Source organism: Moschus berezovskii, chromosome 19, assembly GCF_049115385.1.
Source record: "Moschus berezovskii isolate FMDL1 chromosome 19, NW_MosBer_1.0, whole genome shotgun sequence".
Lineage (NCBI taxonomy): Eukaryota > Metazoa > Chordata > Mammalia > Artiodactyla > Moschidae > Moschus > Moschus berezovskii.
Genome location: NC_142478.1, coordinates 55,490,355 through 55,502,696, shown reverse-complemented (window position 1 = coordinate 55,502,696; position 12,342 = coordinate 55,490,355). Strand labels below are relative to the sequence as shown.

The 12,342-nt window shown below is 57.3% G+C and overlaps 1 protein-coding gene across 1 annotated transcript; it reads right to left on the bottom strand.

Annotated features, from left to right (window-relative positions):
* Positions 1 to 1,051: 1,051 nt before the first annotated feature.
* Positions 1,052 to 11,489, bottom strand: CDK2AP1 (cyclin dependent kinase 2 associated protein 1). The gene is made up of 4 exons (XM_055404454.2): positions 11,139 to 11,489; positions 6,311 to 6,408; positions 4,558 to 4,684; positions 1,052 to 1,879 (listed from the first exon to the last, which is right to left on the bottom strand). The coding sequence occupies exons 1-4, from the start codon at positions 11,191 to 11,193 to the stop codon at positions 1,812 to 1,814; spliced, it is 348 nt and encodes a 115-aa protein (XP_055260429.1). The 5' UTR covers positions 11,194 to 11,489; the 3' UTR covers positions 1,052 to 1,811.
* Positions 11,490 to 12,342: the final 853 nt, after the last annotated feature.

Sequence of the window (12,342 nt, the reverse complement as noted above, 5' to 3'; positions counted from 1 at the left end):
TCTTGAATTTTTGTGAATTTCTTATCATGTCCATGAAGGAGATGCAGACAAGCCAGCTCCCTAATACCCACCTACTAGCTTTTAGAGCTGTCGTGGCTGGGGCCTAGCCTCATACCTGTAAAACTGACCACATCCCTCCTCTTAGTCTTACCTCTCACCTTTACCTCTCACGGTAAACCCTCATTACATGGGGATCAATGCCTAAGAATACAGGAAGGATGACCTCAAAGTCCCTTTGGAAGGCATTCCTGGGGTTCCCATGGGTTCTCAGGACATGCCAGGAAACCCACTTTTCCCAGCACCAGGACAAATAGTTCTTACCATCTGGTTAGAACAGAACTAGCCGGCTGGAGTTTAGTAGTGTAGTGTAATCGCTCAGTCGTGTCCGACTCTTTGTGACCCCACGGACTGTAGCCCACCAGGCTCCTCTGTCCATGGGATGCTCCAGGCAAGAATACTGGAGTGGGTTGCCATTTCCTTCTCCAGGGGATCTGGCTGGAGTTTAGTAGCCATTTTATGGGAAAAAAAAAATGCTCACAGGGTAAGTTCCTAAACACAGAATGGCCTAAGGGAGGCAAGCTCAGAAAGGGCAGAATCAAGGGCTTCCCTGGTGGCTCAGTGGTAAAGAATCCGCCTGCCGATGCCAGAGACGCAGACAACCTGTGTGTCTGGGAAGATCCCACATGCCTCGGAGCAACTAAGCCTACATGCCACAACTGTTGAGCCTGTGCTCCTCAAGTGAAGCCACTGCAATGAGAAGCCTGCACACCACAACTAGAGAAAAGTAACATGGCCTCTACCCTTGCTCCTTCCTGGCATTCACTTAACACCCGCTGTCGTTAAATTGCATCCACTGCGCAGCTTCACCCAATCCTTGCCTTCTGACTTACCCAACACATCCCGTCCCTAGCCCGCTGTGCTACTGACACTGTCACACAAAACCTTCCTGGACCAGGTAGGAAAATGCCCTTTGACAGGTCTCTCCCACCTCTCGCTGAGGAGCTGTTTTTTTTTTAAATATCACCAAGAATTCAAGGAACCCACATCTTAATACAAGCTGTTAATGAAAATAAGCTTTATTACATCAAGTAATAAATACAAAGACGCAAACAGTTCCATTTTCTTCCAGGTGTTTGGGTCAACCCTCAGAAAAGGCAGAACTGAAATCTACATAGTCTTAGGAAAAATTTCAGGGGTCCTTGTTAGGTTTGGTTTGGGAGGTTGCTCTTTCTTCTGTATTTATAACTTGTGCATTTTAGAATGGACTTCAGAGCACTAATAATCATGCAAATATGCTTAAGCAAAAAAGAAGTTACATTAAGCAGAATCTATACCTTATGGCAAACGAGGGGACTGGCTACTAGGTTAAGTGTGCTGTCAAGTCTGTACTACTAAAAAACTTCAAGTTGTATCAGCTTGTGAAAAGGAACACAGAACAATCTGGGTTAACATAAATGTATTTAAAAGAAAACCAGACATTGGTATCTTAAGAGTCAAAACTAGTTTGCTGTAAGACAGGTAACTTCTCCGTGCATCTTTTGAATCAATGCTTTTAAAAAAAAGAAAACAAAACCACAAACACCTGGGAAGTTCCTAACTATTTCAAATGTAACTCCTAATCAATTGCAAAATCTTTCCTCAATCTTAAAGAGACTGTAGATTCAGAGCCTAAGTGAACCATGGGAGGGGTAGGGGGAGGAGAAACTGAACTGGCTAACCAATTTGAAAACAAGTTTCATCTGAACAAGGGAGGTGAACCGTAACTTCTCCTCTGGGAAGAAGCTGGAAAACCTTCCAGGCTCACAAGGCAGCTAGGACCTGGCGTTCCGTTCCGTTTCAGCCAGGCACTCCCGCACCAATCCTCTGGCATGGATGATGCCTGGAAGAGAAGCAGAGACGGGCGTCAGAGGGCAGCACCAACTCCAGGAGTGGATAGCGGTCCTTCCACAACCAGCTGCAGAAACCTCAGATTGGAGAGAACGTGGGACCTGCATTCTTCAACCCAAACCCCATCCTATCCCTCAAAGCCAACACTCCTAGTCACATCTCCCTAAAAGTATTTCTTCCCATGCTCAAGATGACAAACCTGCAAGCTCTCTTTTCCTGACGTTACTCTACACAAACCACGTTACCATCCAGATGCCAGGAATAAGTGTCTCCACCCAAGTTCTTTAAGCGAGGACCCGTGAGAGATTGCAGGCCAAGTCGCTTCAGTTGTGTCTGACTCTTTGCAACCCTATGGACTGTAGTCCTCTAGGCTCCTGTCCATGGGTTTCTCCAGGCAAGAATACTGGGGGGTTGCCATACCCTCCACCCTCCCTCCAGGGGATTGTCCCAACCCAGGGATCGAACCCACATTTTTTTGTCTCCTGCATTGGCAGACAGGTTCTTGACTACTAGTGCCACATAGGAAGCCCACTAGGGAGCTTTCAAGCCACTATTTTTCCTAAATTCTACAAAGGACTTGGGAGTGTCAGGTAGCCTGTCCAGATTTGGGACCAAGACAAAGGCTCACTCAGTCCACCCTGGGCTACTGCTCCATCCTTTCCGCAAGGGACTGGTGCCATCTACGCTGTGATTTCCCCTCATCTTTTATCACTATGGTTTAGGAGTCATCGTCTGTTTGGGTTTTGTTTTTGTTTTGGCTTTACTAAACTTCATGAAACACTTACCTCATTTTAATTGACACCAAGAATCTATTCCTTCTAAGAGCTGACCACGAGAGGGCCCTAGGAATGACACCCCAAGTCACTCAGGTATCCCCACCTCACAAATCTTATTCCCCAGAGCTTCTAAAGACTTTGAGCGAAGGACTTACGTACAGCCAACTGTCACGGCTACACCCCTCTGCCATCATACCATGACAGAGCCCAGACATTACACAACCATGTTCCAACAAGTCTCTACTTAAACTCTGAAGTCTGAATTTAGCAGAATTTTGACATGTCACAGAGTTTTCTTCCAACGTTAAAAACCACAAATAGTTCACTCAGGTTTGGGCACCAAAAAACAAAACAAAAAACGCAAATAGGAACTTCCCTGGTGGTCCAGTGGTCAAGGCGCCACGCTTCCCCTGCAGGGGATGTGGGATCCATCTCTGGTTGGGGAACCAAGATCCTGCATGCTGCGTGGTGCAGCCAAAAAATAGAATAATAAAAACGCAAATAGCATTCTTGGTGCCTGATCCCCATGCTCTAGGACCCTCCGTCCTTGCTGTGATGTAAACCTGGCAAGCTCTCTCAGGCACTGGTCAGAGCAACTGTGGGCCTAGGTGCTCACCCAGGATGTGCCCTGCACCTGTCGCTAGGTGCATCCACGTGCTGACCTGAACCACCAGCTTTGCTGGGTGGCTGCAGATAGCCCATCAGACAGACTCTGGGGCCCAGCATTTCCGCAGGCTTGCCAGTTAGGTAACCAGCACTCCAGTTTACCAGGACTGTGGGCCGAGTGATGCCCCCCTGACCCCTGCGGCTGGACTGGGGTTAAGCTCATTCTCTCCCCCAAGGCCTCTTCCAGCCCCTACTGCCAGCCTCCCCTCCCCACACCAATGCCTGTTATTCTCTGATCTAGCTTTGCAATCAGTCTCTTCACATAGGCAGTCACCACCTGTCCTCAGCCAGCCTTTCCCATCACTGGAGCCGTGGCTTGACTACCACCATGCCCCCCACTGTCACGCCCCAGATTTACAGCCACAGAATGTTCCCCTCTCGTTTTTCTCCAAAGTTGCTTCTCTAACCTTAAAAAAAAAAAAAACCCTCCTAAAATTAAATTCGCACATAAGCCACCATGCTCTGAACTGCCACCTTCTAAAATAGAAATCCTTTTCTCCTCTCCACTCCCCTTTCACTTCGTGAAGCAGCAACCAACCTATTTCACTGCCTTCTGAAGTCAGCTGGCCAGTCACATCTTCACGTGAGTCCCTTTCTCCCAGTGACACCAGCCTCCCGCCCTCCTTCCCTCTTCAGTCACGAAAAAACTTCAAAGCGCTCTCACCATCCGCCCCACATCCCTCCTTGGGGCCCCGCTCCAAAGAGGACAGCACAGGGCAATGCCGGCCCCTGCGGCCCCAGGCCTCCCCCAGAGGGGGGCCCGCTGTACTGGGCTGCCTGCTGCTCCCAGGACCAGAGTCGGCCAGCAGGAGCGAAGCAGGCATGAGGCAGAGCTGCAGGATCCGGGTACAAAGGCTTTTTTTCTTTGGTCACGTAGCCTATGGGATCTTGGTTCTCCCACAGGAATCGAACCTGCAGTCCCCTGCAGTGAAAGCACGGAGTTTTGACCACTGGACCCCCCAGGGAAGTCCCGGGGCTTCCCTTCTCAGATGCCTCGTCTGACGACTGGCCGCCAAGCCTCTTCCCTTCAGATCCCCAGGACAGTGTAGCTTATGCTGCCTCAACAGTCACTCTGAAACAAAATGAGCGCCCCTGTGCCACAGGGGATGCTTCTGTCTGCCACCCTCCATTTTCCCCAAAAGATCTTTCAAGACAGGTAGAGAGCCAGTGCCGGGGGTCAGCCAGCAGAAAGGCATTACCTCGAGGGAGTCCAGGGTCCATGACTTACCTCGTTTTAGTCTCTCCATTGCACTCTTGCTGCCCGCGTAAGTGGGTCTGATCTCCTTCCCCAGCTCTTCGATGATGGCCAGCAGCTCGGCATATTTGCTCTGGGGCACCTGGCTGTTCCCAGTGCCCTGGAATCAGAAAGGAAAGCGTTCAGAAGGATTGCGCCCAACCTGACCCCAATGCCACAGTCAGAACCCCACTGCACGCCAGTGGCACGGGGCCAGGGCACGGGGCGGAGGGAGGGCAGCCCAGCCCAGAGTCCTAGGGCAGATGCCTCTGCTGCGGCCAGGCACGTCCCCTCTGGGCAACAACTACAGACCTCTCCACTATCCTCGTACACTCAAGGCCACCACCCAGCAGTCTCCAGAAAGCCCTCTGATCATCTCAAATAAGGAAAAAAGAGTCACGAGAAAGGTGATCACTGAGAACTTCCTGGAAGGAGCCATGGCTAGGCAAGTGATCCCGGGAGGGCTGGGGGTCCAGAGTGAGTGGCCGAGATGGACGCCACACCTGGGGGTCAGCAGGACTAGAAAAACTGGCAAGGCCATCCAGACAGAACCCAGAATGTATTTAGATTCATCCCTCCTCCCCACACAGGCAGGGCCCACCACACAGAAACCCTTTCCTTCTAGACCCCCTCCAACTGCCCCCAGCAAACACACTGATCAGCGGGGCCGAGTTCCCAGCAGCCTGCTCAGGCCTCCCCGCCCCCACCAGCTGCACCAGGCCGCCACCTCCCCCGGGGAGGCCCTCGCCTGCTCCCCCCTCCTCTGCTGCCTCTGCCTCCTGGCCTCCTGGTCCTTCCTCCTCTCCTCGTCTGGCTCCTCGGCGTCCTCTGGGCGCCCCCGCCGGGCCCCTCGGCCCTGCCTACTCTGCTCTAGCCGCCGCCTCAAGGCTGGGGCGCTCCGGGGTCTGTCCAGGTTGTGCCTGGCCCCATCCTCCAGCCACCAGCTCTTCAGGGGGGCCCTCGCCCACACACGCTTCCCCTCCGGGGACAGGAGGGCCTGGCGGGGCATGGCAGTGGGCCGCCACCTCATCCCCCAGGGCAGGGCCGGCCTCCGTGGCGACCTCAGAACACAAGTTGCAGTCATGGGAGAGAATCTCTCGGCTGGTGGCCCAGGCGCCCCCCCACCCCCGCCTCGAGGCAGCACTTCCTAAGGAGGGGAAGTCGCCTCCACTGATGGCCCCCGCAACCCAAAGGGGAAAGTCAGCCTCGGCTAGTTTTGGGGTAGAGGGGGGCAGGGTCACAGCCCTGTGACTGGTGGAACCAGGTGTAAAACTCAGGGGCCACCAGCTCTTGATGGAAGCCCCCTGGGCTCCACTAGGCTATGGGCCCCGTCCTCCCTGCTGGGGCCATGATCTTGTGGCGAGTGAGTGGGAACAGGGTCCCCTCCACTTCGTCTAAGCTCAGATCCAGAGTCCAGGCTGGACCTCACCTGCCCAGGCACCAGGCATGAGGAGACCGACCAGGGACACACACGGGGTAGTGGCCCCGAGGGGAACTGCGGCTCCCCGGGCTTCCAGCGTCTCTGGGCTCTCCCACCCCTTCCTGTCACTCAGTGTCCCCCGTGAACCTCTCGCCACGTCTCCATTCCAAGGCCCTGAGCCCCGAACACGAGCCCAGCCAGGGCCCTGGGTTGAGGAAGCTGGGGTGACCACACCAGTCCATCATTGCTACTCCTTCCACTGCCTTCCCTCCGTGCCCAGGCCGCCCCCAGGGTCCCCCCTACCGTGCATCACCCCTGCTGCCATACCTGGGTGTAGCCTAGAGATGGCGGCCCGTAGTCACTTAGCAGCTGGCGGTACTGTGAAGACGTCGCCATGCTGGTGGAGGGCGGGTGGACGCTCCCAGCTGTGGGGGAGGAGACAAAAGTCAGCAATCCAGTAGCCTTGGCTAACTGTAGCCATTGCCAAGGTAAGGACTCTGAGTCCCCCTGCCCAGGACTCGTGCCATCAACAATGGTCTTTTGTCTCTGAGGACAGAGAACCCTCCTCCCATCCTCTAGTTTGGCGGTGGCTGACACTTGGCCTAAATGACTGACAGTAAAAAAGTAGCTAACAGACCACTGCCCTTCACACCCTCCACCCAGCAGACATTGCTAATCAATCACAAAGCTCCTTCCCATTCATGCCATCAAAGGCTCAGAGCAAAGGAGAAATCCGCTGCTATTCTCAGCCTAATCCTTTCAAGTCTCCTTTCCTTAGGTCCTGCGCCTCAGAGGTTGACAGCCTACGGACCCATGGCTGCCACAAGAGTCCACCTGCTACTAAGGCTGGTCCACCCTTGGGCTAAGACTTCCTGTGTGCCCAGACTTCTGCTGGACTATACAGTGAGGAAGACTGGGGAAGGTTCTGGAGTTCTGAGGCCCAACCCTGGCCGGGGACTGGTGTGCATGTGTGCTCAGTCGCTTCAGTCGTGTCTGAATCTTGGTGACCCCATGGAGTGTAGCCCACCAGACTCCTCTGTCCATGGGATTCTCCAGACAAGAACACTGGAGTGGGTTGCCATGCCCTCCTCCAGGGGATCTTCCCGACCCAGGGACCAAACCCACATCTCCTGCATTGGCAGGGGGCGGGATTCTTTTACCACTAGTGCCACCTGAGAAGCCCACTGGACACAAGTCAGGAATCAGGAGCACATCACAGCCTGTGTATCTCTGGGCAAGTCCCTCAACTCTCTGAGCTCCCATCACTCCTCCCCAAAGAGGGGACCAGACTCTTGCCAGTCTGAATCTATGCTTGGAAGGCTTATGCCCCTAGAGCGGGGGAGGAAGACCCGATTTACGGATTGCCACACGAGAAGATGCTGTCCCTCGGCGGAGGGACCACATGGGGCCAGGGCCTGGCTCAGAATGAAGTCTCCTGGATGGGGGATGGGGAGGTCTGCAGCAGGGAATATTCCAGCTCCAGCTCAGTAGCTGGAAGTACGCAGACCCATAATGGCGTCCAAGTGGCCATTAGCGGGTAAAGGATGTCCTGCGGAATTACAAACAGCGGTAACCATGGAGAATTTACCTAGCCCTCCTCAGCAGCAGCCCGCCTGCCTCCACGCCTGGCCCAGGAGCAGCTTCCCCTCTGCCTGCCGCCCCCGGAGCCAAACGGTCTTTCTCTCTCTCTCTCTCACGCACACAGCGGGATCTGCAGACTTGGCCCCAGGGATGGACAGCTGGTGCCAGGCTGGCCAAACCGACCAGCTGCTCATCTGGTGTGGGCAAGGGGAGGGGCGGGAGAGGAAGGAAGTTCAGGGGCTCAGGCTGCTGGAGCTAGAAGGGGCCCTGGAACCCCTCACTGCAGAGAGTGAAACACAGACCAGAGAGGGTGGGCACTGCCCCCAAACCACACAGCACAGAGGAGGCTAACACCTCACACCTGTCCCTCTGGCCAGGAGCTGGCGACAGTTCTGCACCCAACCTGACTGGCCCTGGATTTCTCCACTGGGGCCCAGATTCATGCCCAAGCATGGGATGCCAGACAGGAAACACAGATTCTGCCACCTCTAAGTTGGGGACTGAGCACAGCACCCAGCTCCATGCCTCTAAAAAGGGCTGCTCACACACCTGTGCTATACAGCTACACTCACGTTTGTGACCTCACTCAGGTCTCTGACCTCCATCTGAGGCAACCATGGGTGTGCAATGGCCAGAGCAAGGGAATGTAGTGGGTGCTCCCCCCACCAGCTCCCCTCACCACATCAGCCAAACCCCAATTTCCTGGCCTTCTGATGTGGGTGGTGAGTGTGGTCTGGGTAGCTCAGGCTTCACTGCCCCAGGCCAGGGTTCAAGTCCTGACCACTGCAAGTTCTTATGCTTCTCTCTGTAAGGCTGGGATGCTAAAGGCCAGAGTTGGGGAGGGGGGGTCCACGGCACTGCTCAGCACTTCAAGGCATCTAGAAGATTCCAGCTCCCAGGCAGTCTCCTATTACTACATTCTGTATGTCTTGTCTTCCTGACCCATCCTCTCTCCAGGCAAGGGTCTGGACTGGGAGCCAGGCCAGCTGCGCCACACTGGGCTGCGGGACCTAAGACATGGCCCTTCTCTCTCCGGCCTCCATTTCTCCATCTGTTTGAGGTAACAGTTCCCAACGGAAGGTCTAAAGGCTCTAGAACCTGCTCCGCCACGGTGCTGGGGTTAGGTCCTGAGAGAGGAAGAAGGAATGGGTTACGGGCGTGGAAGTGGTGTGAAGTCTGGCAAGAGCCCAGAACCTGACTTTCCTATCACCTGGGTGATGTGGTAGGCGACCCTTCTCTGAGCCAGTCCTTTGCTCAGTGTTCAGAGGGGGAGAGTCACGGAGGGGCCCCAAGTTCCACTCATGCCCACAGCTTCCTGCAGACGCAGGGAGGGCCGGCGGTCAGGCTGCCCAAGGCCAAGGAGAAAACCAGACAGGGCGTGAGCGCGGTCGTCTCGGAGCATCGCAGACAATGCGCGCAGTGTGCGGGGACCAGGGAGGGCCCTGAGCCGAGGGAGGGATTGGCAAAGGCCAGCAGCTCCTGGGGCCAGGCGCGGCTCCCCGCCCCCACGCCAGACAAAGAGCGGCCCGGGCCTGGGGAGCTGGCGGCCTTCCCGCCACTTGGGGCGCCTGGGGGGGCTCTCTGGCGGGGAGGCGGGGGCTTTGTCTAACTCCGCCACTGCCACCGCCGGCCAGGCCGCGGCTTGGCAACTCGTGAGCAGGAGGCAGGGCTGGAGGGCGTGAGGGATGATGACAAGGAAGCCGGAGGAGCGGCAGCGGAGAGTCCATCTTGGATGCAAATGGCACAGGGAGATGCGGGCTTTCTAAAGAGGTCCATGTGGAGTCGGGGGCTGGCCCCCCACCCGAACACCAGAGATCTGGAGACCTCAGCGCTCCTCCTGGAGTTCACCACAGGAGAAGGAAGACAATCTGGGCACAGGTGCTAGCCAGCCCAGAGCAGGGCTTCAGAGTGCCTAAGCGGGTGACTTGCTCCCTCTGGGACCCCAGTCCCCAAAGGGCCAGGTTCAGGGTCCCTGCCTCAACTGCACCAGGGCAGCCTGAGACTTCCCGCCGACCCGGGCCGGCAGCAAGACCCTCCACCCATCCCACCCCAGAGTCAGATGAGGGAGGCAGTGAGAAACACTGTGGCCACAAAGCCTGCCTCCTAAGGTGTGCAGACCCCAGAGATGAGAACATTTCAGCTGAAAATAGGGGCCGTTTGCTCTTGGGGGTCAGACAGAGCCCACACTTGACCAACTCAACTATCTACCCCCACAGCCATCCACACCCTGAATCTTAACCCTTTCCAATCCCCAAATCTCTGTCCAATAAGTTAAATACACACACACACCCCTATATATACCTGTGTATAGGTATATACATACGTGCATATACACTTAGTGCTTTTCTGGGGCGCCCTTCAGATTTTGGAGTTACGGAGTCAACATTAGAAGACAAGGCCCAAAACTTTCGGCCAACTGCCAGCGTGGCATTTCTGACCAGTGAGGCCCATTTCCTCCCTGCCAAGCCCCTGCCTCCACCCCCACCTCCATGCACCTCGCTTTTTTGGAAGTTTCCCACCAAGAGTCTAAAGGACAGCCTCGATGAGAGGGGACAGAGTTAGTCATCTACGAACCCCACAAAATTTTACCACCAGCCACACACACCCCGCGTGCCCCCTCCCATACACACACCCCGCCCCCGCCCCGGTCTCTGGGGCAAGACCCCCGGGCTCAGCCTAAAGCTGCCGGACAACTTCTGCAGGAGTTTCCTGGGACCGCCCAGCTTCAGTCCCAACACAGGGAGAGCACGGCTCCTGCAGGAGGACCCTCTAAACCCAGACCTGGGGGCTCCAAGATGCGGGACCCCGGCTGCAATGCCTTCCCCGCCCTCCGCTTGCAGTCAACTCCGAAGCCCCCGGTCCTCTCCAACTTCTCTCACTCTGCGCACTCCTTGAGGGGACCTCCCGTGCGCCCCGCTTTGGGCACCCGCTCCCCCACGACAGGCCGGGCAGGCGTCCACACCACCTCCCCTGCACCGCCGGTGACCCCAGCGGCCCCGCGCCCTCGGGGGCGGCTGCAACCTGGCGCTCTCGCCGCCCCGCAGCGCCGCCTGCGCGTGGCCCGGTCCTGCTCACGTGCACCTCTGCCGCCCGGACCCCCCGCCCGGGCCTGCCCCCCCAGGTCTCCAAGGGCGGACCCGCGCCCGGCTCCCGGCGCCCCGCTCCCGGCGCGACCGGGCCGCTCCCGATTCCCGCCGGCAGGGGCCCTCGCCGAGCCGCCCAAAAGCCGGAGGAAAAAGGAGCCGAGAAAGCCTCCCCCGCCCTCGCTCGCCGCGCTCCCCACGAGCCCTCGGCCGCCGGCGTGGGGGGGACCGCGGCGGCCGCCCGCGACCCGGGCCCCGGCCCCGGCCCGACCCGAGGCCCGGCGCGGCGCGGGGCGCACCCGCGAACTTTGGCAGCGCGCGCGCCGGAATCATGGCGGCGGCGGCCGCGCTGCCCCGGGCCGGGACCCGGTGCCCGCCGACCCCGGCCGCCGCGGGGCCCCGGGAGCCGGGGCCGGGGCCGGGCGCGCGAGCCCCCAACTTGGCTGCACTTGGGGCGCGGCGCGCGCGGCCCGCGGGGCGCACTCACTCACCGGCGTTGAGGGAGGCGGCGGGCATGTGCGCGGTCAAGTTCGGTTTGTAAGACATCCCCCCGAGCGGCGGGGCGCGCCGGGGCGCAGCGGGGCTCGGCCCGCGAGGGCGGCGGCGGCGGCGAGACCCGGCGGCGGCGAGGCGGTCCCGGCGTCCGTGCGCCCGTCAGTGCGCCCGCCGAGCTCCCGCGCACTTTTTGTTGTTGACGGCTCGGGCCGCACCGGCAAATATGGCCGTCCCTCACCCTGACACCCGCTGCAGTATATCACCCATACATCGGGCGGGCGCGCGGGCGCAGGGGCGGCCGCAAACTTTGAGCGGAGCCAGCGGGGCCGGCCGGGGCCGGGAGGGGGCGGCCCGGCGCGCCGCGGCCGGGCGTCAGGGGGCGGTGCCGCCCGCGGCCGCGCCCCGCGCCTCCGGGCGCACTCGGCGCCCGCAACTTGGCAAAGTTTGGGGGGCTGGGGTCCCGGCAGCGCCCGAGGCCCACCTGGGTCCCTTTCTTCTGCTGCGCTGGCGGTGCCTGGAGATTTGATCCTGTACCGATTAATTTTCTGTTTTTTTTTTTTTTCTAAAGCTAGGTAGGATTGCGGAATTACTTTTTTTCCCCTTTGACTGTGGGGGCAGGGATGGAAAATTACCTGGAGAAAATGGTGGCGAGTGGTATTTTTAAGCACGTAGATCATTCCAGACGCTGAGGTCTGGCTACTCCCCAGAATAAGAACAACCAATTCTTGACATTGATTTCAAATAAATTTCACGTCCCTGTCGGTATTAAGTGGTTGTTAACCCCTTGGCGGCCTAGACTCCTTTGACACTGGACAAAAGCCGGAGGCCTCCTCCCGCGAAAAACACACCGTCGCATCCACCTAATTTTGCATCTTAACTCGTTCAAATATTTAAGAAGCGCCTGCTGTGCTGCGAGCACTGTTCTAGGCGCTAAGAAGACAAGAATAAACTTGACCAAGTTTCTTCTGTCCTGGAGTTTACGTTGGAATTTTTGACCCTCTTGCGACCCCACCACAGCCCACTTCTCAAATCTGACTCAGCTGCAATCATGAAATGTATTTTGCATCAGAGAATGAAGCTTTTGAAGGTATTATTTCTTGGAGTTCTCCTTAAATAGTAAATCTTGTCAAAAGACACAAGATGCCATTTTTAATCACCCTGCTTTGCAAATATCTTTATTAGCTACTTTCAGATACATCT